Here is a 26431-nt window from a genome sequence, read left to right as displayed (position 1 = left end):
CATAAATATAGTGAAATTATTTGTATTCTGATGTGATTCAACAAAAAGTTCACCCAGACAGGATACTATTATGAAATTATGATTTTCCTATGTGTAGCAAAGATACTGTGCTTATATAGGACTACACCTTATTCTTGGATGTAAAATAAAGGATCTAAACTGCATAATCTCTACAATACACTTTCAAGTAGTTCAAGAAAAAGAAATGTGAAGGGAGAAGGGAAGAAAGGAGAAAGAGAAGAATGTACATGTATACAAGCAAGTACTCCCACCTGAAGGTGATAAAACGGTAACAGATGACAAACCAAAGTGAAGGTATTCAGATGTTCATCGTACTTCTTTTGATTTTTTGTAGGTTTAAAATTTTTCAAACTCAAAAGTTGGGAGGAAAATCCAAAGCCAATACTATAAACTGGTATATTTCATTCACAACATTTAAGACTAAAATACTTAAAAGAAACTGACCTTACAATGGCTTATCTGTGGGTGGGAAGAGGTGTGTTGTAAAAGTAAAACTAGCAGCAAAGAATAACATGTAGAGCTAGTTGTTAGGTCAGGGATGAGGGGTGGAGGTAGTATATACCATTTCACTGTGTGACAGGGAAATTGTGAGGCAAGTTCACTCATATAACATATATTTCTTCAGCAGCTGCTATAGCTCCAACAATTATATTAGACCTTATGTATGAATTAGTGAATAAAGTAACTATGATCTCTGCCCTGTTATGGCCTTTGTTTTCAGAAGACTAATGGAGGAGATAGCAATTGTGATGGCATTAAGCATTCTAGAATTTGAGATGCCATTATATCTTCCCCAGAACAGTTATGATTACCTCTTAACATTGCCTCGTGCTTTTCTTTATTGAAGTGTTTTATAATAAAAGGAAAGTATAGCTAGAACTTCAATGACTTGCCAACATGACAAACCAAGCCTGCTATACAAAAACCACATGACTTCTACCTCAGTGAGTTTAGCCATGAATTACTATACATGAATGCATACAAAGACCAGACTAGTGGCAAAGGGAAAACATGAATTTCTGAGAATATGATCTTCCCACTAATTTCAAGTAATCTGGTAATAATTTATGCATTATAGCACAGAAGGTAAAAGCATATTCTTCAGAATTAGATACACCTGGGTTCAAGTTCCAGTTCTGTCATTAATAGCTGTGTGACCTTGGGCAAGATCTTTAACCTCTCTAACCCTCAGTATCTTTATCTGTAAAAAGAGAATAAATATAGTACCACTTTCAAGGAGTTGTAGGAAAGGAATACAAGAGATAATAATACATATGAAAGCATTTGGTTTCATCTTGACACAAAACTGTTAGTCTGTAGTGGTAACACTGATATTAACGGCAGTAAAGAAAAGTTAATAAAAGCAAGATAGGAAAGAAGGTAAGAACAGGAAAATGGACACCATATAATTAAATCAGGATGGCCCATGGCCAGTCATTCAAATTCAAATTAAATATTACAGATCAAACTACATAAGTAAGAAGAATTGCAATGTCATCAAACTTTCTAGCCCAACCTTTTAGAGGGGAGGAAAAAGAAGGACATCAACCCATATTAAAGGTAAATGCTTGCATTTAGTCTATTTTATTTTTTTACATTTAGTCTTTAAAGGTTTGTGACTACGCTTTGCAAAGGTCCTAACATATGGTTATAATCATAAATACTAAAAAAGATCAAGTGATTTTATTATAGTGTTTCAGATTCTCAGTTATTAGTATGAAGCATAGCTCTTATGATACAAAGTAGGCCCTTAAGTGATCAGTTTCTCTGAGGGCAAGCGACCATGTCATTTCATCTTTCTTTACCTAATATCTAACACTGTGCCCAATAAATAGCTAAAACAGCCTAAAGGTCTACAAAAATAGCAATTAAAAAATATAAGTATTATTTTTATTTTAAAATAAATATGTTCTAATTATAGCTTTAAAATAAAATTTGGAGATACAGTTACTCAAACAAATTTACTTGATATGATTACATAGCACTCTTCAAAAAGACAATGTATAAGTAATTCTGGACTTTGGTGAGGTCTGAAATGCTATACTGAATTCCTGTATAACAGCATCAAAGAAAGTATGAGGCAGTCTCACCTCTTGGATTTGCATCCATATCTCCAGATGTTAGGCCAATCAAGTTTGGGCGCTGTGTCTGAGTTCTTGAAAAGAACTGTCTGTACTGAGATCTACCAGAACTGGTAATACTAGGAGCTTCTGGATTATAACCATCTGGTTCATACGTATCTGGGGGAAAACAAAACAACAAAACACATTAACAAATCAGAGAGAAGTTAATTTCTCATTAATAAAATAAACTGCAAAAAATGAATTTTTTCTTCAACAAATATATCAACCTATACATATATATCTGAATTACAGTATATAGACATACCTATTAGCAGTGAAAGAAATGAAAATGCTCCTGTCCCAAAACACAGATACACAGATCCATTCTTGATTACAGAGATATTTCCAGATTTATTTACCTAGCCATTTTTATCCTCTATATTAATCACCTAATCCTAACATCAATGAACATTTTAAGAGAAACATGCACATATATGAATATAATATATAAAGGACTGGTTGAGTTTCCTCAGTTATCATGTCTCACCAATTTCCAGGTGCCCTTTTAATTAGGAGGAAAATCAATCTACTAATTTGGTTATCTACACTTTAAAAGGGAGATATAATAGCTGGTTTCATACATAAAACATTTCAAATGCTTTCTTTCAAACAGCTAAATAAGACAAATTTTATATGTCTAAACATAATCATGATCTTACTACCAACAACCTCATCAATGTCACTTTTATCATGTTCCCTTTGTTTTCTCTAAAAATACTTAATTTTTAAAATTCTATTGCTAAATAACTATCTTGTTAGTGTTAAAGAAATTGAGGATTCATCTCTAAATAGTAAATATCCTCTTCATCCTACATAAAATCAAAGAATGGTAAAGATTAAGTGAAGACACTGGTTTTCCCCACTGCGCTTTAGAAGTCCTTGCATCTCTTTTTTATTTTCTTAGTGGAAAAATTCTCTATGGCGTTCATAGGAAGTTTCAGCTACAAGGTAAGAGACATTCAGATCCTTAATAATGGCCAATCAGTTCTATGATTCTAAGTAGAAGATCAGCAAATTATTATAAAAAAATGTTTTCAGTTACTACTTGGTAGTCTTGACAGAAGAGCTCCTATAGTTAAATCTCTTATAGCTGTAGAAAGTTTTAAAGAAGTTACATAATCAAATGACCTTATTCCTGAGAATACAAAGAACGCCTAGAAACTTAAAAGTCCTTAAGTCAATTATGATGAACTGAGATCCAAAGGCAAAGTGAGAAATGTTAAAAACCTCATGAGACACCCACAAAGCATTCCACACAGGTCTTCAACATGTACACGCAGGTAGGAGGGAAGAGTTTTCAAGAAATCACTACATTATACACAGCCAGTCAACACACAGGGCAGAGGGAAGAAAAAAAAGACATGTTCATCCTTGATCAGCAAGAAATCAGATGGTTTTGTTTTGTTTTTTAAAAAATTATACTCTAGTTTTTCTTGAAATGTGTAACTGATTAGAAAACATTCAAGTAGATATCCTCTTCCTATTTATTGGATTAGAAATCAAAGAACTAGCATGACTTGTTTCTGAGGCATTAAAACTCAAAATAGAGGACACCAGAGATAACAGACACACAGGAGGCCTCATCATCTATCAATCAGTAGGGACAAATCAAAGAAGCAGAGAAACAGGGAAGAAAACTACCTAAGAGGTTTAATGGGAATTTGTGACAGCAGATCAGGATGCCAGTCACCACTTAGGCTGGCAAGCTGTGGTACAAAAGATCAGAGAGATGGATGGCCATTTGTAGCAAAGCTTACCTGGGACCAGAGGGGTGGGGCTGGAGACTGAGGTATGGTACCCAATGGAGGATCCCATGAGGTTTCGAGGTGGCACCAAACGAGCTGCCAACAGAGGAGGCGGTGTCCCCAACTGAAGTCGCTCAGATGCAGCAGCACCATGTTCACGAGAGTACATGGGCTGTCCTACAGAGGAAAGAATAGGAGGGCAGCTGGGAATGAGAGTCACAAGCTTCTCAGGTAATGCCTTACTTCCTGAGACTTCAGCCAAGAACAGAGAAAAGTATACCAATGGGAATGGCAGTCGAGAAAGGTATTACTGAGATTCTTCCTAACTCCAGAAACAGACATACAACTAGTTAGGATGCACTGAGGTATAAAGAAAGAGTAAGAATTAGGTAGTATGACCTGTATAATCTCCATCTTTCATAATCTGAAGTGAATAACTATGAGTTAACTGTACACAAAACTGAACAGTCAACCATATCACACTATCAGACAAAGGTGCCCTAAGCTATTATTCGTGTAGAAACTTGTATCCAATAAAACATGCAGTTTTCAAGACTGTCATACCCATTAAAAACAAAAATTCTTCTCCTAAAACTCACACAATTTCAGGTTCACACAAAACATACTCCCATATCTGAGGGCAGAAAAAAGAAGAAATTAAAAAAAAAAAACACACACATACACACACACACACCCCCACACCCACAAGGATACCCTCACAGAGAATAAGAAACGTTCAAAAGAAAAAAACTAAACAAGATAGTGAAAACTTGCTACCCCTTAGCAGGTGGATAACAAGTACAAACAAAGAAAAAAAGGACAAAACCCCAGATACACAGACCAACCACAGTACATATGAAATTACCTCAGATATTAGGAACCACTTTTTGAAAGAAAGGACATTTAGTGCTCACATTTACTAATGGAAGAATGTCTGACACAATGAAGTCAAATTTGGTAGAACAGGATTTAAAAAGAAGTATCAAGGAGCAGTTTTTTTCTTTCACTGGTCACTTACTAGTATCTGTTTTACTGACTACCCCCATGAGACCTATTTATAATATTTACTCAATACTTTATACCTAAAGTCAGACATTCACTATGTGGCTCAAGATAAAGTGAATTTAGAATTTTTTTTTATACCCAATGAATGTCCTTAAAAGTTATAAATTTCCAAAAGATTTTTAATACACTTTAACAGAACAAGCCATAAAGCAACCACCTGATTTCATAGGAAATACAGAAGGGAAACAGATGTACTAAATTTTACTATCTTTCTCTTCCTATGTATGAAGCAAAGAGACAAGTGACAAATCATACTGTACAGCAGACCACAAAACTGTGCGCTTAGCACCAATTCTTTCAATATTTACATTTAAAAAGTCTCTTTCAACCATTATATTACAAAAACAATCTAACATATCAACAATCTAAAAATAGTTGTAAGAATGACCTACTGTGCAGAATTTCCTGCAGAATGAAGGAGTGTACTAAAGAGAAAAATGGGGTAGTGCATTCTCAGTCCATATGACTGGTTTAAGTTTTTGATGTACCCAGTATATTTAACTAATAACTGTCTCAAAGTGAACTGGAAAGTTAAAGGCTAATTTGCACAATGTCCCTTCAACATGAGTGACAAAGAACATGCATTTAATTTATTCAAATGAAGCCTGATGTTCTTCAACAACACCTACTCTCTCAGTATTATTTAAAAACAAAAAGCTTCCTTAGACAAAAGGCTGATTCTAGGTCTGGGCAGAAAATTAAGATGAACCTGGTATACCGTCACACACACACACACACACACACACACACACACACACAACTTGTGTTTCCAGAAGCAAGACAACTATGGCAGAAAATTAAGATGAACCTGGTATACCGTCACACACACACACACACACACACACACACACACACACACACACACACACACACACAACTTGTGTTTCCAGAAGCAAGACAACTATGGAACATTAGGTGTATCAAAAACAAAACAATCTGCAGGAGCCAACACGAAGAGGCTCCCATGGTCAAAGATGAAACAATGTGAACACCAAAAAGGATGTAATGGGGTGAAACGTATCAAACATGTTAAAAATCCATGAGTTCATAATGATCCCCTTTGGAAGACACAAGGAAAGCAGTAATTCATTATTCTGAAAACTGACAAATGAAAGGAAACAAGTATTTATCCTGTCTTTTATAAAAACTGCATTTCAAGTTAACCAAATGGTTAACACTACTGAGTTTCACTTTGTAGAATGCCTGTCAATAAACGTAGAAGAAATTACAGAATTAGAATCACACTATTATAACCCCTAATGAAACAACAGATCTAAGCAGTGATCACAAATGGCTGCTGAAACCATGAGCAACTTTTAAAATGGATGAATCAGAATGAAAACAACTGTACACACTGATAAATGTTTACAACAAAGGAAAAAACCCAACATTATGTACATCATGAAATATTGCAGTAGGAAGTACATCAATAAAATATTCATGACCAAAAAAAACAAAAAAACAAAAAAACAACCACACGAACCTGAATCTAAAGTCTCCAAATTTAGCCCCTAATTTACAGGAAATATAGAGGACTGAAGAATGTGTTAAATGACACAAGTGGAAGTAATATGCCAGTTCAGAATGTGAAAAAATTCTTCAGGACAATGATCTGTTTCTTAAATAAATGTCAAGGAAAAACCAAAAACCAAGGAAAAACCAAAAAAGAGGTAAGGGAAATCGTTATAGATTTAAAGACTTAAGAAAGGTCTCTTCTAAATGTAATATATAACCTTGGTTGGATGCAGCTTCAAAGAACCAGCTGTGAAAGGACACCTATGATACAATTTGGAAATATGAACACTGATTGGATATTTGACAACAGTAAATATTTTGGGAGTGTGATAAAGTATTGTGATAGTGTGTTTAATCCTTATCTTTTAAAGATATATATTTAAGTTCTTACTGATGAAATGTTATGTTTGGGGGTGGCTCTAAAATAATCAAGTCAGAGGTGAGTTACAGATGAAGCAAGATTAACCATATATGTTGAGGAGTGTTGAAGCCTCTGAGTACCTGAAGATTCCTGCAGTATTTGTTTTCCTTCTGTGTATATCTGAAATTTTCCAAAATAAGTTTTTTTTAAATCAAATAGGTTACAATAATGGTGAAGGTGAGCTGGTCACAATTTAATTCATTCAGTTTAGTTCTGATGGGCATAAAGAGTGACTAGATAATTCCAAACTACAAACATCCCAAGTTCACGCTCCTCTCTTGTTTTTCATATTTCTTACATGCCTGAGAGCAAAATTTTCACATTCTTAATGTTAACTCTAGTCAGGTGAAGACAGTCTTTATGCAAACTGAAATTTTAGCTACTCTGTAATTTCCTGATTTTGTCATTAAGAGTATTCCCAGGAAAAAAATCTTAAGTTTTAAACTAAAAGCTCAATTAGGAAACAAAAAAGCTACACCTAAGGGCGCCTGGGTGGCTCAGTTGGTTAAGCAACTGCCTTCGGCTCAGGTCATGATCCTGGAGTCCCGGGATCGAGTCCCACATCGGGCTCCCTGCTCAGCAGGGAGTCTGCTTCTCCCTCTGACCCTCTTCCCTCTCATGCTCTCTGTCTCTCATTCTCTCTCTCTCAAATAAATTAAAAAAAAAAAAATCTAAAAAAAAAAAAAGCTACACCTTCCAATTATTGGCCATATTTATCATGTATCTTCTGTATTAGAATCCAAGGTACCTGGCACACCATCCGAAGCTCCAGGGCCTAAATGGTGCCTGGTGCATAGTAGGAACTCAATAAAGAGTCACTTAACTAAAAGATGAAAGCTTATTTATTAAAAGTATCCCAATGACAAGTATTTTGGATGGAACTCTGTATGTTGAAATGGGCAGTAAGATATTGAATGTAAGACAAACCAAAGTAAAACACAAAGGGAGAGAAACCCAACAATATTCAGTGACTCTACAGGATATCAATATGCTTCTCTAGACATCAAAATCCATGATTCTGCACTGAGAAATGTTCCACAGGATTAAACGAGGAATCTCAAGTTTAATAGGAGTATAGTGTTTCACTAATTTTACATAGTTGATAACAGGAGATATATCTTCAGAAAGATAAAGATAATTTACATAAATTCATTTGAAGACTACAACTTCCTTCAACCTAAAAATCAATTGGTAGAATACAGAATATTATATTCTATTACTTTTTCACACACTCATTAGAGTGAGCTTAGCAATCATAAAATAGTCCTACCGTGTCTTCTTCAAATAAACTTAAACAGGTTGAATTTAAGGGAAAAAAAGGGAATATACTTGAAAATGGTACTGTGAAAACCAAAAACGTATATAGTGAGTTGGTTATTTCAAATTTGTGTAAAATATTTTAAGTACTTCAGAGGAAATAGTTGATTTTAATAGGTGTTACGATATTGCTCTCTTTCCATAAAATTTCAATTACATCTATTATTTAAGTCCTTTTCAGAGTATCTGTGACATTTTTAATTCAAGAAACAACAAAATTTCAGAGTTTTTTCCAAACTATATCCATTTGACATCACGTTTTAAATACCATTACTATGAGCCACCGATATCCTACCCAGTTATACGATGTGGATAATTTCTTTTCTTCTGTTAACATTCAATTGCCTTTTCCAAAACAAGTAATAACCACAGCCAAAATGACAGTTTTATTTTTGACAGTTAGTTCCTTTGTCACCTCTATTTCTGAGCCACTCTGCTCATCCAGTCCTAACAGCAAAATACACTGTACTTGTTTTTTTAAAACATATTTCTTTTCCACTATTAAGTTTTTTGCTTCTTAGAAGAATCATTTCTTAACTCATCTGTATATTCCCAGTACCTAGCATTGAGTAGACTCCTATTTTTACCTCTAAAAATCCAGATTTCATTTTTCTCTGTATATTCCAGATCTCTACTGACATAATTTTCATAACTAAATACCATCTGATACACTCTATCCCACTTATAAACAATCTATGTAATGAAATTTAAAAATAATTTTGACAACAAAATATCCGTAATTTAAACTTTCCCAACTTACTAAACTTTGAGAGCTAACATTGTAAACATAGTTTTTTACTTCATTTGAAGTGAAGTTCTAATTTTTTTGGAAATTACTGATTATACTATTGAAGAAAGCATACCTGAACAATTTGAAAGATTCAACTTACCTGCCTAGAATGAAATTAAAAAAAAAAAACTTAAGTCAAGTGAATAGAAAGATACAAAAAAAGTATAACAAACTACATTAACACCAAAAATAAAATGTTGTACTGTTTACACTGAGATCAGAAACTATCTCCTACATTTTCAAATTTCTCTATAAATTTTAGAATCAAAATTTAACTTTTAAAAAAGGAAGAGAGGGGCTCCTGGGTGGCTCAGTTGGTTAAGCATCTGACTCTTGATTTCAGCTCAGGTACTGATTTCATGTGTCATGAGATCAAGCCCTATATCAGGCTTCAAGCTCAGTGGGGAGTCTGCTTGAGATTCTTTCCCTCTCCCTTTGCCCCTCCTCCCACTCACGTGTGTGAGCTCTCTCGCTCTAAAATAAGTAAATCTTTAAAATAAATAAATAAGGAAGAGAGTAGTTTGCATAGTACAAAGTTTTAAATTGTCTGATACAAATAATTCTGTAACTTTCAAAATATTCAGTTGACAACCAACTAAATCTCTTTAAACCGCTGATGCAATATATGAGACTATCCTCCTCTAAGTCAGTAATTCACAAATGCCAAAAGGATGTTACCACCTTTTACTGGTCTGAGACAAAAAAGAGGGAAAAAATGTAATTAGTATTTAAGAAAACCAAATGTAAAAGGATAGTCTTTTAGCCTGTATTTTAATGTAAAAATTTATTTTTTAAATTGAAATGACCCTAGATATTGTCACATACAATTCTACAACGTGGCAAATAAAAAGTTGCTAACTGCACTGCTCCCCCAAATTTTCTTAAAAATGTTACCAGCATCTGAAACAGAAGTTTGGAACTTATATGTTTTAAAAGGCCTTTACACAAATATTTTTGCTTTTAAAAAGAGAAAAATGGTGTTCAAGTAACATGAAGTTTACCTTTTTTCATGATGGCTCTCAAGCATGTAGCACAATGCCTGGCACATAGAAGGCATTCAATAAATACTTGCTCCATTAATGAATATGAAGCTAAGTCATAATGGTAACTGCCAGATTTTTATAAATTAAAATCAAAACAGAATTTTTACAGGGTGAGTCACGATGTTAAATTTAACAATATTAAAATAAATGGTAATTGCCAGACTTTTTAAAAAATTCAAAACAAAACAGAATTTTTATCGTGAGTCACAATGCTAAATTTAACAGTAAGAAAATGTGCCATCTGCAACAAACTCTCAGATAAATAATCCATTTTTTGTACTTACAAGTCCAAAGGCATTAAGAAATAATATTAAGAGATGAACTGGGGAGAATAAATGATACAGGACTGATAAATCTTGAAGCTGAGTAATAAGTATATGAGAACACATTATACTATCTTTACGTTTAAAATTTCTCTAAAAAATGAGAGAAGCAGTAAAACAAACATGCGCTATAAAAAGACACTATAGTAGTTAGAAGACTGTGAGATACTAAGATGTGGTTTCTGTTCTGAGGCTCAGCTGAACATAAAATTAACATACATGAAAGAAATCTAACAGTGGGCCTGTGTACAATTATATGTCATTATGTAATAAATGCTTTTCAGTCCTGTAGGAGTTTACAACAGAGCAATAATGTTCCCCATGTACTTAGAAGATTTAGGCCTTGAAAGAAGAGAAGAGAGCAGATTACTAGGAGTGAAGACAGGAAAAGAAAGTTGAGTCACGGGGCACCTGGGTGGCTCAGTTGGTTAAGAGTCTGCCTTCGGCTCTGGTCATGATCCCAGGGTCCTGGGATTGAGCCCCGCATCGGGCTCCCTGCTTGGCGGGAAGCCTGCTTCTCCCTCTCCCACTCCCCCTGCTTGTGTTCCCTCTCTCGTGGTCTCTCTCTCTGTCAAATAAATAAAATCTTTAAAAAAAAGAAAGAAAGAAAGAAAGTTGAGTCACAACGGAGGCACAGACTAGGTATAACTGGCCTAACCAGAGAAGATACATGTGGGAGTATAGTGAAAAAAAGAGATTACCAAGAAGGGCGGGGTAGATTATAGAAAGAGAAACTATAGGGAGGGGTTCATCGGTAGTCTGGGAAGAGGGGCACCTGGGTAGCTCTGTGGCTGAGCTTCAGACTCTTGACCTCAGCCCAGGTCTGGATCTCATGGTCTTGAGTTCAAGTCCTGTGTTGGGCTCCACGCTGGGCATGGAGACTACTTATAAAAAAATATATGTGTAATTTAGGGGGAAATTGTGGCCACTGCAGAGTTCTCATGAGGTACTGTTCTGATTCATTTTCTCAGGAAAATTAGCTTAGCAACATTACATGGTGTGACTGAGGAGGACTGAAATATAATGGAGTCAAGATTATAGCAATAACCCAAATGTGAGGTGATTCAAGTGTGAATGAAGGCAGAAGCCACAGCAGGAATAGAAGGAGATATTTCAAAGAAAAAGAGAAAGGATTTTTTGATTAACTAGATATAAATAAAGCAAAGCAGTGAGTCAATCATGTCAAGGTTTCAATTCTAGGTGATTAGATGGTGTTATTTCAATTTATAAAGACACACAGGGATAGTGGAGGTAGACACTTCAAGAGAAGATAATTATGTTTGATTTCAGCAAAGTTGCAATTTAAGGAGACAATAGTAACCATAGTATTATAAAACCTAATCTTTATATTTAGCTTACTAGATGCCAAGTTCTATTCCAGATAGATGTAATAATGCATTTATTCCTGAAACATGCTTTTGAGGTGAGTAACGTTATTATTATTCCCATTTTACAGAAGAGAAAACTGAGATTCAGTGAAGTTACTTGCCTACGATCACAATGACAGTTAAGTAATGGAACCAGGATTTAAACCTGGGATTCATTATATTGCTGAATTACCTTACCATGACATGATAAAGATGAAGAAATGTTTATGATAAATACACTGCACAAAAGATGAATTTATTCATAAAGCTACATAGCTGTGTAAAAAAAAAAAAAATCTCGGGGCGCCTGAGTGGCTCAGTGGGTTAAATGTCTGCTTTCAGCTCAGGTCATGATCCCAGACTCAAGCCCACATTGGGCTCCCTGCTCAACGGGGAGTCTGCTTCTCCCTCTGACCCTTCTTCCCCTCATTCTCTCTCACTTTCTCAAATAAAATCTTAAAAAAAAAAAAAAAAATCTCACAATTTGACATTTTTAACAACCAATTACCTTATTTTTATGTTTCTGGAGAAAGGAATATTTTAAAAAGCTTTAAATAAACTAAAAATAATGACAAAAACAACCTAAGAAATCAGAGAGAACCAAGATTTAAGAATTATTATAAACATAAATATTATAAATAGCATTGCCACTAAATATTACAGTTTAAATGATGCTCTCTATCGTCACTCCAACATACAAGTTAAATAATTATTTGGCGTATTTTATCCGGCCTTTTGTATAACTCTCAAAAGATAAGCCTTATGTTTTTGAAATTCAATCAGAGGAACAATTTTTCAACAGAAGCTTCAAAATAAATTTCCTTTAGAAGAGACTAAAGCTTCAAAATACATGTCCTTCAGAAGATACTAAATGTTGCTACTTCCTTTATAGCAGAAGGCCTTGCCCTGTTCTTCCATTAGCACACAAGATAAAATACAGCCATACAGTATAATCACACAGTAGATTGCCTTGTGAATACAAATATAATTTTTATATGGTACAGTCCATAAGAAGAAAAACTATTCTTCTTTAGAAGTATGACACTGAAACTTAGCTTTTCTATACCCTAGCAATTTTAAGTCAAGCAATATTTACTCACGTTCTGATACTGTATAAAGGAGGTTCTGGGGTAAAGGAGGAGGTAGTCTTGCTCCCACTGGTGCAAGATTGGGCACTGCACTTGTCCCAGGCTGGTCACGGTTGTTTATCAAGCTTGACTGTGTTATGGGTGGTCCTAAGAATTTAAAAAAAAAAAGAAAAGAAGAAGAAAGGTAGAGCATTAATGTTTCCTAACTAATAAAAATACTATACTAAAACTAATTTGGATAGTCGTAATTAAAGTACCTACTTTCGCACAGAACAGAACTAAGGAATTTGATAAATGCAGGCTTCAGCACTCTAAGTTGCATAATTAATTAAGATGACGTTTTAGCTCTAGAACAGACAAAACAATTCCAGGGTGGAAAAAAGGACAGTTACCTCCGGGGAGTGGGAGTGAAAAATGGCTGAGAAAGCACTTGAACAATCTTTCTGGGATAAAGGTAAGCTCCTTTTTTTAAAAAAAGATTTATTGGGGCGCCTGGGTGGCTCAGTTGGTTGGACAGCTGCCTTCGGCTCAGGTCATGATCCTGGAGTCTCGGGATCGAGTCCCACAACGGGCTCCCTGCTCAGCAGGGAGTCTGCTTCTCCCTCTGACCCTCTTCCCTCTCATGCTCTCTATCTCTCATTCTCTCTCTCTCAAATAAATAAAATCTTTAAAAATAAATAAATAAATAAAAATAAAAATAAAAAAAGATTTATTGGGGTGCCTGGGTGGCTCAGTCGTTAAGCGTCTGCCTTCGGCTCAGGTCATGATCCCAGGGTCCTGGGATCAAGCCCCACATCGGGCGCCCTGCTCAGCAGGAAGCCTGCTTCTCCCTCTCCCACTGCTTGTGTTCCCTCTCTCGCTGTGTCTCTGTCAAATAAATAAATAAAATCTTTAAAAAAATAAATAAAAATTAAAAAAAAATTTTAAAAATATTTATTGATTTATTTGAGAGAGAGAGAAAACTTGAGCAGGGGGAGGGGCAGAGGGAGTGGAAAAAAGAATCATCAAGCAGACTCCGCACTGAGCATAGAGCCCAATGCAGCGCTCCATCCCAGCACCCTGAGATCATGACCTGACCCAAAATCAAGAGTCAGACGCTTAAGATTGAGCCACCCAGGCGCCCCTGGGATAATGGTAGAACTCTTAAGTTCTACAACATTAGGAACATGTTTAAATGTACTGATGTCTGCAACATACTAGGAAATGCATCAAAAATAATAATGGGAGAGATAGAAAGATACGTGATAATAGAAATATAGTAAAATATTAATCACAGAACCTAGATGATGAGTATATGGGTGTTCAGTGTACAATTATTTCAACTTTTCAGTTTGCTTGAAATTTTTCATAGCAAAATGTTGGGGGGAAATGACATTCTTGGGTTTCACTTTTAAACAGAAATATTCCCACCTATCACATCTTTAATTGTGAGAATTTCTATATAAGAAGATGCTTTTTTATCTGGGGAATAAAATCTCAAGTTGAGCTTCACAATTATGTCATTTACATGACAATATTAAATATATGTATCAGGTGCCTGAGTGGCTCAGTCGGTTAAGCATCTGCCTTCGGCTCAGGTCATGATCTGAGGGTCCTGGGATCAAGCCCCGCATCGGGCTCCCTGCCCAGAGGGGAGTCTGCTTGTCCCTCTGCCTGTCCCCGTGGCTTGTGCGCGCGCTCACTCTCTCTCTCAAATAAATAAAAAAAATAAAAAATAAAAAAAGAATCTAATGCATCCAATGTCTCCAAACCTTTATCAACTTTAATGTATTCTATAAAGAACATTAATGCAGGAATGCTAGGTGATAGATAGGTACATGGGTTCGTGCTAAACTATTTTTGCCAACTTCTTATGAGTCTACAATAATTTCAAAAATAAAAAGTTTAGGGGCAACTGCTCTCCTCTCTCTCAAATAAATAAATCTTTTTATAAGTTCTTCAAGAATATTAAAATAATTTTTAAAGTCTTTTTGGAAATTTTCAAATACACACAGAAGTAGAATAATATGTGTAACATATGTCCTGTCATAAAATTTATTTATTTGAGAGAGAGAGAAAGAGGGAGAGTGGCACATGAGTGGGGGAAGGAGCAAAGAGAGAGAATTTCAAGCAGATTCCCCGCTGAGTTTGGAGCCCACTGCAGGGCTCAATTTCATGACCCTGAGATCATGACCTGAGCCGAAATCAAGAGTCGGAGGCTTAACTGAGTGAGCCATCCAGGAGCCCCAAAAGAGATTTTCTTTAAAAACTAGGAAATTTCATTAAACTACTGGCATGTTCTTTTTTCTGACATCTTCAAAACTGGATTTCTTAAGATATTGTCAACTAGCAAGATTTTGACACCCAAGATTTTTTGAAGGTACTATAATCTAACACAACAATGGATAGAATAAAGAATAACATTTTAATTATAGGAATATATTCCAAATTCTATTAATTTACCTTTCAAAAACTTTAAATCTAGTATCGTTAGTGAAGAGATAGGTTCTTCTAAATACAATTCTTTGCTAAAGGACAAAATATTTAATGAACATGTACTTACTTGGTATGGGAAGCACAACAGAAGGTGGAGGCTGGCCATGTCCCTGGGGGACAGGAAGTCTCATACTGTGGCCAGGACCTGGACCTGGGCCTGGGCCTGGGCCAGGGCCTGGGCCTGGGCCTGGGCCTGGGCCTGGCATTGGAGGCATTAACATTCCAGGAGGTGGTGGAGGAGGAAGCCCAGGAGGAGGTGGAGGGAAAGGAATCATGCTTGGCAGAGCAACTTCATCAACAACCAGGGGATCATTTCCGTGATCAAACTGACAAAGGTCACCAAGTACGCAAAATCCTCTTTCTGTAAGAATATAAGAAGAATCTTATTATGATCTTAGAGTTCAGAAAACAAATAAAACAAGACCCTGAAAAGCCTACCAATCTTATTTACAAAGTAATTTTTCTCCAAGGAATTTAAAAGCCTTAGTGTTACTCTGTTAATCATCACATATCCCTGAGGTAAGGCCAGACAGATGTACTCTCTACTTCCTATGAGACTATGCTTTGTTGAGGTAGCAAGTAACAGGGTCCAAAACAGGCTACTAGCCACTTTAGATTAACCGATTTGCCATTACAGTTTCCTAATAAAAATTCAGATTCAGGGTGCCTGGCTGGCTCAGTCAGTAGAACATGCGACCCTTGATCTTGGGGTCATGAGTTCAAGCCCTACACTGGTCGTAGAGATTACTTTAAGGAAATTAAAAAAACAAAAAAATTCAGATTCATTTTAGCAAAGGCAGGGTATGGGGGTAAGGGACTTAACTGGACAATCTAATTTCAATTATCTGTTTTCATGGTAGTATTCTAAATTCTACATTCTTGCTATATCTGCAATTTGAAACTTTAAAATATTTAAGTGGGGGTTCAGCTGGTTGGCTCTGTGGATTAAGCATCCAACTTTTTTATTTATTTATTTGAGAGAGAGAGCATGAGCAGGGGCAAGGGACAGAGGGAGAGGGAGAGAGAATCCAAAGCAGACTCCACACTGAGCATGAAGCCTGACGCCAAGGCTCGATCCCACAACCCTGAGACCACGAAACCAAGAGTCGAGCACTTAACCGACTGCACTACTCAGGCGTCCCAAGCATCCAACTCTTGATTTCGGCTCCAGTCATGATCTCAGGGTTGTGATATTGAGCCCCAGGTCGGGCTCTATGCCCATCTCCCTCTGCCCCTCCCCCCTTAAAAAATAAATAAAATAAAACAAAACATTCAAGTGGGAAAGGGCACCTGGCTGGCTCAGTTGGTGGAATGGGTACCGCCAACTCTCAGGGTTTTAAGTTTAAGCCCCAAATTGGGTATAGAGATTACTTAAAAATAAAATTCAAAAAAAAAAAAAAGAAAATATTCAAGTGGGCATTATTTACTAGGTGATTCACAGCAGCACTGTTTATAACAACAAAATATTAGAAACACCCCAAAAGCACATTAAGAAACAATTAAGTTAAACATACTTTTCTACATATAGAATACTTAAGAAACCTAAAAAAGGTATTAAGGAAGCCCTAATGTATTAATACGGGATAACTGCCATAAAATACCACTAAGTGAAAAAAACATGCAGAAGAGTATGAAGAGTGTATTACCGTTTATGTAGAAGAGAAAATAGGGGAGACTATACATATCTGTTTATGTACATATACACAGACTATGTTTGGAAAGAGAGACAAGAAATTAATAACATTAAATTGGCCTTGGGAATGAGAATTCTGTGGCCAGGAGACCAGGGTGAGAACGAGATAATGCTTGAGTTATGATTTGATTGTATTTCCTACTTAAAAATAAAATGTAAAAATACATATTCTATATCTATAGAAAAACACATTACAATGTCTGCGATTTGCTTCAAATGATACAGGTCTGGGAAAAGCAGGAGAGAAGTATCGATGAAAACAAATTTGCCCATGACCTCCTAACTAGTGATGTGAGATCATGGATACACTAGGGTTAATTACATTGTTTTGTCAACTTTTATTAATATTTAAATATTTCCATAATGAAAAATTAAAATACACACATACACACAGGTTCACTCAAGTGGAAAGTAAGCAAATTAAAATTTTAAGTAGGTTATAATGCTTAACAAATTCCCAGCACCAAACACTACACAAAAAAAATTGTGACTCCTAATGTCTACCAAATTTTGTGGTATACTTAGTGTTTGAAGTAACAAGAACAACAAAAAACAAACGAATGGGTCAAATCTGAACATTCTCTTAACCAGAGCCAAACTATTAAATCAAGAAAGTAAATAAGCATATGCCAAAAGAGGCTTTCCTCCTCATTCATCCCTTTTAACAAAATCTGGACTATAATGAAAAGATAAGCAATATTAACAACATTTGCTTTACTAGTACTTTTGGGTACAAGGTAAAAGAATTTTTGCCATCCTAAGTTCTGCATACGCTAGCAATATTAGCAATATCTGCTTTACTAGTACTTTTGAGTACAATATAAAAGAGAATTTTTACCATCATAATCTCTGCACCGCCTCTTTGGTGGTGGGTTTCGACCAAAAGAATTGGAAGAGCTATGATTGTTATAGTAATTAGACCAACTCTCCGTTGTGTTTTCAGAGTGGTGCGCAGGTGCAATCACAGTAACAGTGCTGGGAATAGACTGTGCCCCAGAGGAGTACTGCTCAGAAGAGCTCGGAGGTGGTGCAGACACAGGCACATAGGAACTCTCCAAGTCATTCCTTTCACTCTTAAACTTTGATCTTTCCCTGTGCTCTGCTTCAGAGACAAAATAAAAACAAGAAACAAGATTAGACATTTATGTTCTTCACGATGTTTATTTTCTCACAGAACAGGGAAGAAGAGAATATTGCAGTAAACTCACTGAGCTGTCCATATTTCAAAGTGCTCTCATTAACATATCCTAAAACCAGGAACATCAAAAACGTGACATATCTTGACCAGTAATTTGTGTAAAGTCATCTTTTATAACACCAACATCAATACATAATGAAGAAAGCCTGATATTTAATAAGAAAGGTATCCAAGAACTGACTTCCAAACTGATATCCCGAGAGATCAGTGGTTGGGATCCCAGTTATCTACTTACCTTTTTTTCTTTTTAATTTTATAAACTCTAGACAACCTTAAAGCAAAACAATTGTTTTTAGTGACGGGGTGAGGGACAGAGCAGGTAGTCCTCGTCCTTCAATGATAGCTTTGTTGATTAAAAGACGGGGGTGGGGGATGGGTCAGCCCGGGGATGGGTGTTAAGGAGGGCACGTTCTGCGTGGAGCACTGGGTGTTATGCACAAACAATGAATCGTGAAGCACTACATCAAGAACTAATGATGTACTGTGTGGTGATGAACATAATAAAATAAAATAAAGACATCACTTGCAATTATACAAAATGACTTTAAGTCCAGACATGTGCTATGATATCCTTACAACAGCTTTTTAGTCCAACTCCTGTCAGTCTGTCCTTACAAGAGAGCCCTATCTTTGTCACAAAATTAGCATTAGGTTTCTGAGACAATTCTAGATCTTACGTTGCTCAGACATGTTAAAGGTACATGTGAGTTTAAGGGGAGCTCTAATACCCTTATGACAGAGGAAGATAGGCAATACAGACTTTTTAGGAGGAGGCCTCCTCTACTCACCAACATTCCTGTTTGGATCCCGATCTTTGCTGCGCCCTCTACTTCGGCTTCGACTTCGACTCAGGCCTCGGCTCTTACTCCGACTCTTACTCCTGCCTCTTCTCCAGTCGTATTTCTCACGGTACAGTTCATTCCGCTCATAGTACCGGTCATAGTCTCTCCATTTGCCATCTTCTCTTTTTTTCTCACGTGTCCTGTAATACACAGATATAAAAGCCATATGTATACTATAGGAACCAAGTATGCCAACAAATCAGGAGTACGAAATACCCTCCTTGATTCATCAAAATTCATAATCTCTGTGCTTTTTCAGAAAGCCATAAAACCACAACATAATTCCTCTGATCCATTATATAAAAGGAAAAAACATTCCCTCAATTACACTGGGTGGGGAGAAATGAAAAAAAGAGATGAAACCAAAGTATGGGGAGGGGCAGGGGAAAAATGGAAATTCAAAACTAGAAAAGAAAAAAAGGCAGAAACAAAGTTTTCCTAAACAAAAGACGAATTTTTTAATGACAGGCTGATGAATCAACATATAAACTATTTATAGTATAAAATACTATGGATGATTTTAATAGCGAGCACCCCTAACCAAATGGAACATTTCCTTCATTAACATCCTCTAAGGAGACTACTCCCACCCCTGTGCTCTTGGGGAAAGCACATAATGATGACTGTTTATAAAAGGAAGAGAAAGTACGACAAAGACAAAAAAATACAGAATGGAGGGAAGGAAGATAACCTCTCTATCAGTTTAGAGAAAGGCGTCGGTACATATGTTAAAAATCCCATTAATGCCCTTATGGTAACTAAAAAGAGAGTTATCAGTGTCTCCCTAACTACATATAAACACACACCTTCGTTCACTAGATTCTGAGCGCGTCTTCTGGGGGCTAGGATACTTCTTTTTTCTACCATCTCGTTCTTCCTCTGCTGGCTCCTGAAATACCTATATGAAAGCATTCAATGGGAACAAGATCAGTCCTTCTACTAATTACAAACACATCTATCCGATAATCTTTCTAGTGTAAGAGAGGGCACGAATACAATGAAATACTGAAGTCAAATTATATCCAAAAAAGTTAGACAAGAGAGAGGAGTAAAAAAGATGCTGAAATTACTTTAACAGTAATACACTAAATTTTAAATGTTAATTTCTCTTTAAGATTTATTTATTTGACGGAGAGAGAGAGAGAACATAAGAGCAGGAGGTGCAGAGGGAGAGAATCTCAAGTAGACTCCAGGGCTGAGCATGAAGCCTGACACAGGACTCCACCTCACGACCCTGAGATCACGACTGAGCCAAAACCAAGAGTTGGACCCTCAACGGACTGCGCCACCCAGGCACCCCAAATGTTAACTTAAGGTAAGAAGAGCAGTATAGGAGGAAAACAGCAATTCATCCCTTATAATGAAATCATAGAAAGAGCAAGTCTTCATCTCCAAGTATCATATAGTAAAATGGGTTTATGTTTTCCTAATTATAAAATATACTCATAATTTGAGAACTGTAGATTTATTTCATAGAAAAGGTTTCAAGAATAAATGGTGAAGGGGCGCCTGGGTGGCTCAGTTGGTTAAGCGACTGCCTTCGGCTCAGGTCATGATCCTGGAGTCCTGGGATCGAGTCCCGCATCGGGCTCCCTGCTCAGCAGGGAGTCTGCTTGTCCCTCTGACCCTCTTCCCTCTCGTGCTCTCTATCTCTCATTCTCTCTCTCTCTCAAATAAATAAAATCTTTAAAAAAAAAAAAAAAAAGAATAAATGGTGAAGTTAATAAGTGCCACAAAACTACACATTTTACAAGATTTACAGAAAATGGTATTGGAATTCATGGAAATACTGTCTTCATTTAAAGCCTAACAGTTAAGACTGACTGGAAATAATCTGTGATTTTATTATTTTTTTAAAAAAGTTAATTTCAAAACAAATATATAGCCTCTACTAGAGAAAGGTGAAATAAAGTCATTTGCAAGAGCTAAACAAATGCCCACCTAATGGAGAAGCTCACTTAACAAACAGAAGTCAGTGAATGGAACAGATGATAACAATTTAGTAAAACTCAGGCAACATAAAATGGTAGCCACAATATGGCAACCATATGGCACTGGTTAAAACAGGATTCATTTGTTTAGACTATATTTAAAAATCATTCTACCCATTTACAGGAAATACAGAGTACATATTATTCCCCTTGGATGTGATCTGCAAATACAGACAGTAAAAACTACAGGACAAAAGACTGAGTTCCTTCAACAAAATAAAATTTAAGGAAAAAAAAGGGGGGTGAGGAAAAGAAGAGAGAAAAATATTGGCAGATTTATAAGGGGATTTAAAGATTAAGAGAGGGCGCCTGGGTGGTTCAGTTGGTTAAGCGACTGCCTTCGGCTCAGGTCATGATCCTGGAGTGCCGGGATTGAGTCCCGCGTCGGGCTCCCTGCTCAGCAGGGAGTCTGCTTCTCCCTCTGACCCTCTTCCCTCTCGTGCTCTCTCTCTCTCATTCTCTCTCTCTCAAATAAATAAAATCTTTAAAAAAATAAATAAATAAAAATAAAGATTAAGAGAAACTTAAAAGACATCAAGTTGGAAATCATTTTCCTTTTCTATATTTTGCAAGGATTTTTTTGATGGACATGTATTAACCTCTAATGGAGAAAAACTTTTCTTAAAAAGTTAAAGGAGCCAGGGAGCCAGGGTGACTCGGTTGAGTGTCCGACTCTCGATTTCAGTTCAGGTCATGATCTCAGGGTCATGGGATCAAGACCTGCATCGGGCTCTGTGCTCGGCACGGACTCTGCTTGTCCCTTTCCCTCTGCTCCTCCCCCGGCTCATGCTCTCTTTCTCTCTCTCCAAAATAAATAAATAAAATCTTCAAAAAAAAAAAAAGTTAAAGGATTGAAGAGAAATAAAAACATAACATCATCTAAAAACTTGGGCATAGGGGCATCTGGGCGACTCAGCTGGTTAAGCGTCTGCCTTCAGCTCAGGTCATGATCCCAGGGTCCTGGGATTGAGGCCCACATCGGGCTCCCTGCTCACTGGGGAGCCTGCTTCTCCCTCTCCTCTCCACTCATGTGCTCTCTCTTGCTATCTCTGTCTCTCTCTCAAATAAATAAATTAATTAATAATAAAAAAATAAAAACTTGGGCATAAATGTTCACAGCAGCATTATTTCTAAAAGCAAAAAAAGAATTAATCACCTGCCTATCAACCCAAATATGCATCAACTGATGACCTAATAAAGAAAATGTGATATATCCACAAAATGGAATATTATTCAGCCATTAAAAAAATGAATACATGATACAACCAAATGAACCTTGAAAGCATTATGCTAAGTGAAAGAAAGAAACCAGTCACAAAAGACTACAAATGGTATCACTCTATTTACATGAAATATTCAGAATAGGCAAATCCATAAGGAAATAAAGTAGATTAGTGGTTGCCTAAGAGAGGGTTAGGGGGCTGGAGGAGAAGGGTTGGAAGGTGATAGATTAATGGGTACACTGTTTCTTTTTTGGATGATGAAAATGATCTAAAATGGATCATAGTGATGGTTGCACAACTCTGAATACAATAAAAAACCACCACATTTGTACACTGTAAATAGGGGAATGGTATGGAAGGGGAGTAGTATTTCAATAATGCTATTAAAGAGTCAGAGGGCATGCACAATATGGATGAACCTCACATAATAAGATAATGGGATATGTGACCAGCTCAATTGGTGGAGCAGGCTACTCTTGATCTCGGGGTTGTAAGAAGTTCGAGCCCCACGTTGGGTGTAGAGATTACTTAAAAATAAAATCTTAAAAAAAAAAAAAGAACTAAGGGGCGCCTGGGCGGCTCAGCCGTTAAGCGTCTGCCTTCAGCTCAGGTCATGATCCCAGGGTCCTGGGATGGAGCCCTGCATCAGGCTCCCTGCTCAGCAGGGAGTCTGCTTCTCCCTCTCCCTCTCCCCCTTGCTCGTGTTCCCTCTCTTGCTGTGTCTCTCTGTCAAATAAATAAAATCTTTAAAAAAAAAAAAAAGAACTAAAAAAGGCAAAAACTGTATGATTCCTTTTACATAAAATGGAAAAAACAGAAAAAACTAGTACATGGCATTAGAGGAAAGAATAGTGGTTACCCTGGAAAGAGGGAAATGAGAAGGAATAAGGAGAAGGAAATTAAAAAAAAAATTTTTTTTCAGGGGCACCTCAGCCGATTAAGCAGTTAAGCATCTGACTCTTGGTTTTGGCTCAGGACAAGAACCCAGAGTCCTGGGATGGAGCCTGACGCAGGCTCTGCACTCAGTGCAGAGTCAGCTTGTCCCTCTCCTTCCCTTTGTGCTCCTCCCCCCTCCTGCATTTGTGTGTACGCACGCGCGCGTTCTCGCTCTAACAAAATCTTTAAAAAAGGAAATTTCAACCAACCTGGTTATTTAGATCTTGATTAAAACATATGGGGAAAAATGGACATTTATGAATAGAAATTTAAACACTAGGTATCTGTTAATATTTTAAGGAGTTACTGCTATTTTTATTTAAGATAAAATATTTTAAAAGATTACTTTTAAAATATAACCTTTTAGAGATGCATATTAAGTATTTATAGATAAAATGATATATCTGGGACTTGTTTCGAAATAATTTAAGAGGATGAAAACTGGCTGAAGTATAGCAAAAGACCACTGCTCATTGATCTGTAAGTATTGAAGGTGAATGATTGGTATATCAAGGCTCATTTTATTATTCTGGCTTCTTTCAAATACTTTCTTTTTTTTTTTTAAGATTTTATTTATTTATTTGACAGAGACACAGTGAGAGAGGGAACACAAGCACAGGGAGTGGGAGAGGGAGAAGCAGGCCTCCTGCCGAGCAGGGAGTCCGATGCGGGACTCAATCCCAGGACATTGTTAGGTCAAGTGATAAAACTGAAATACAGATAGATTAAATTATTTTATTAAAATTAAATTTATTGAAACTAATAATGATACTATAGCTATCTAAGAGAACATCCTTGGGGTGCCTGTGTGGCTCAGTCGGTTAAGCATCTGATTCTTGATCTCAGCTCAGGTCTTGATCTCACACTAGTGAGTTCAAACCCCACAATGGAATCCACACTGGGTGTGGAGCCTAGTTAAAAAAAAAAAAAGTAATAAAACATCCTTATTCTTATGATATGCAGAGTATCATAAGATCATGATGTATCTAACTTCTAGATTCAGAACATGATGACAGTCTTGGGTGTGAATATATAGAGAAAGCAAATGGGGCAAATTTTCAATAGGTGAATAAAGATAGTGCATGAAGTTTTAGGTAGGATTCCTGTCATTTTTATGTAAGCTTAAATTTATTCCCAAATAAAAATCTTATTAATCATAATAAATAAAAATAAAAGTTAATAAATATTTCTGTATAATAACCAACTTTTATGTGCCAGGCAGCTGATTAGGATATGTATGTATATAAAATCTCATTTAAACCTCAATGAAGTAAGTACTACTATGATCATCATTTTTCCCGATATGAAAATGAAGCAAATAAGTAACTTACTTTACAGCAACAATTTTAATTCACGCAGCCTGATTTTAGAACCCATATTCTTATCATACAACACTGTTTTGTCTATACATAAAAAGGATTACAAATGAACTCTAAAATTTTCCCCTTGGTTCAAACAATTAGATTACCATAAATAATCATGTTTTTGTACTTCAACATTGTAAAAAACATTTTTTTTTTCTTCACTCATTCACAGTGATATTTATAACTACATTAACTATAAAAAATACTCTCCGGTAAAAAAAGAGAAAATGATTTGTCTATTATATGGAAATGTGTTACTTAAAAATGTCTCTTAAGGTTTCATCAATACTTTACTTTCAGTCAAATCTCTACATTTAACCAAGTTTTCTTTTTCTAAAGTCCCTGAATAAGATTTCTCTGAATTCCTCAATATTCTAAAATTTTTCTTGGAACACTAAACAAGCTATCTGAAATTCTTCCAACATTTCAAGTCCAAAGAAATTAGAAGCCCTGATAAAGAATCTGTATCATGTACCAAACACAGAAGCTTCAATCAACAGATAATTACTTTTAAAGAGGTCAACTTCCAACTGAAAATGATACTAGCAAAAATAGAATCTAAGAAGCCCCCAAAAGCAAAAGAAAACTTTGCATTACCTCTTCTTTAATTTCCTCTTTTTCTTGGACTGGTGGTTTTGGCTCAGGCTTAACCGGTTCCAGAGGTGGAAGGTAGTTCTTAGTATAGAGACTTTCGAACAGTTTATCCACAAAACCTGAAGTTTCTAAGGAGAAGAAATAGTATTTAAGTGTTGCACAAACAAAAACAGATGTTTGAAAACACTCTACGGCAAAGCTGAGGAGAACAGGACATCTCAAATACTGGTGGCGGAACTAAAAATGAGTCTAACCCTTATGAGGAAGAATCCCATTCTTGGGTTTTGAAACTACTGTAAACTAAATAGTAGGAATTAATACGTTCGGAAAGAAAATATTCATCTAATATTTTGGAGATTGGAGAAAATATCAGATTTTTTATGTGTAAAAAAAAAAAAGCCTTATAATTCACCAAAAACTATGTAATCTTATCTTTTCAAGTAAGAAGCCATATTTACTATCTTTCCTTTCTCAGGAGATATTTGAATTAAAGGATATCTTCTCATACCAACTGTTAGACCAACCAGTAAGTGTGCATTATCCACATTCCTTTCATCTATTCAACAATATTTACTGAATACATTTTATGTGCCAAGCACCGTAAGTTCCAAGTCACCACTCTCAACAAAGGAAAGACAAACAGGAGGGGGAGAGGGGAGCGATACACAAAGATAGAAAGGCAAATAAACATATAACATGGCAGGAAGTGACAAGTGCCATGAAAAACAAAATGAACCAAGACTGGGAAGAGAAGAGGATGATTAGGGGCATGAAGCACTCAGGGGAAACTACTCTGAGAAGGTAACATTTGAGAAGTGACCAGAAAACATAAGAGAAGAAACCGTTTCAAGCAAGAGTAAAATGAGTTCAAAAGCCCTGAGCTGGGAACATGTTCGCCATGCTGAAAAAAAGGCAAGGGGGACAAGGTGGCTAGAATGGAACAAGTGAGGGGAAGTGGTAGGAGATGAGGTCAGAGAATTAGCCGGGGAGGCCCTCAGGAAGCTCTGCAGGTATGGAAAGGACTTTGGTAAGCAGATGGGAAGTTAAAGGCACAAAGAGAAGAGGATCATGCCCATCTCTTCCTGGACAGCAAGAAGCTCCAGCCAAGAGGGAAAAAAAAAAGAAAGTAGCTTCAGTCCTAATATTGCAGTAAGCATTAGCAGCTACATTATCCACAAGTTGTCACCCCCCAACCATCAATTAGATTTTGCCACAAGCTACAGAGGACCCATTCCCCTAAAAAGCATTAAATTTACAAATGCTTCAACAAAGGAAAGAAGCAGAGAAGAAAAGGAAA

General features: G+C 36.3%; 1 protein-coding gene across 4 annotated transcripts in view; it reads right to left on the bottom strand.

Moving 5' to 3' along the window:
- RBM27 (RNA binding motif protein 27) overlaps positions 1–26431 on the bottom strand; it is a 72256-nt gene that overhangs the window by 33344 nt on the left and 12481 nt on the right. Inside the window, exons 3-10 of one of the 4 annotated variants that reach the window (XM_027605719.2) lie at positions 25138–25262; positions 19833–19924; positions 18973–19166; positions 17825–18088; positions 15361–15654; positions 12831–12965; positions 3902–4066; positions 2112–2261 (exon numbers count right to left, since the gene is read on the bottom strand). In XM_027605719.2, coding sequence (XP_027461520.1) covers positions 2112–2261; positions 3902–4066; positions 12831–12965; positions 15361–15654; positions 17825–18088; positions 18973–19166; positions 19833–19924; positions 25138–25262 — 1419 coding nt within the window. The remainder of the gene's footprint in view (positions 1–2111; positions 2262–3901; positions 4067–12830; positions 12966–15360; positions 15655–17824; positions 18089–18972; positions 19167–19832; positions 19925–25137; positions 25263–26431) is intronic. The other 3 variants (XM_027605720.2, XM_027605721.2, XM_027605723.2) reach the window with 3 other exon arrangements.

Source organism: Zalophus californianus, chromosome 5 (assembly GCF_009762305.2).
Source record: "Zalophus californianus isolate mZalCal1 chromosome 5, mZalCal1.pri.v2, whole genome shotgun sequence".
Classification (NCBI taxonomy): Eukaryota; Metazoa; Chordata; class Mammalia; order Carnivora; family Otariidae; genus Zalophus; species Zalophus californianus.
This window is presented reverse-complemented; position numbering and strand designations above follow the sequence as displayed.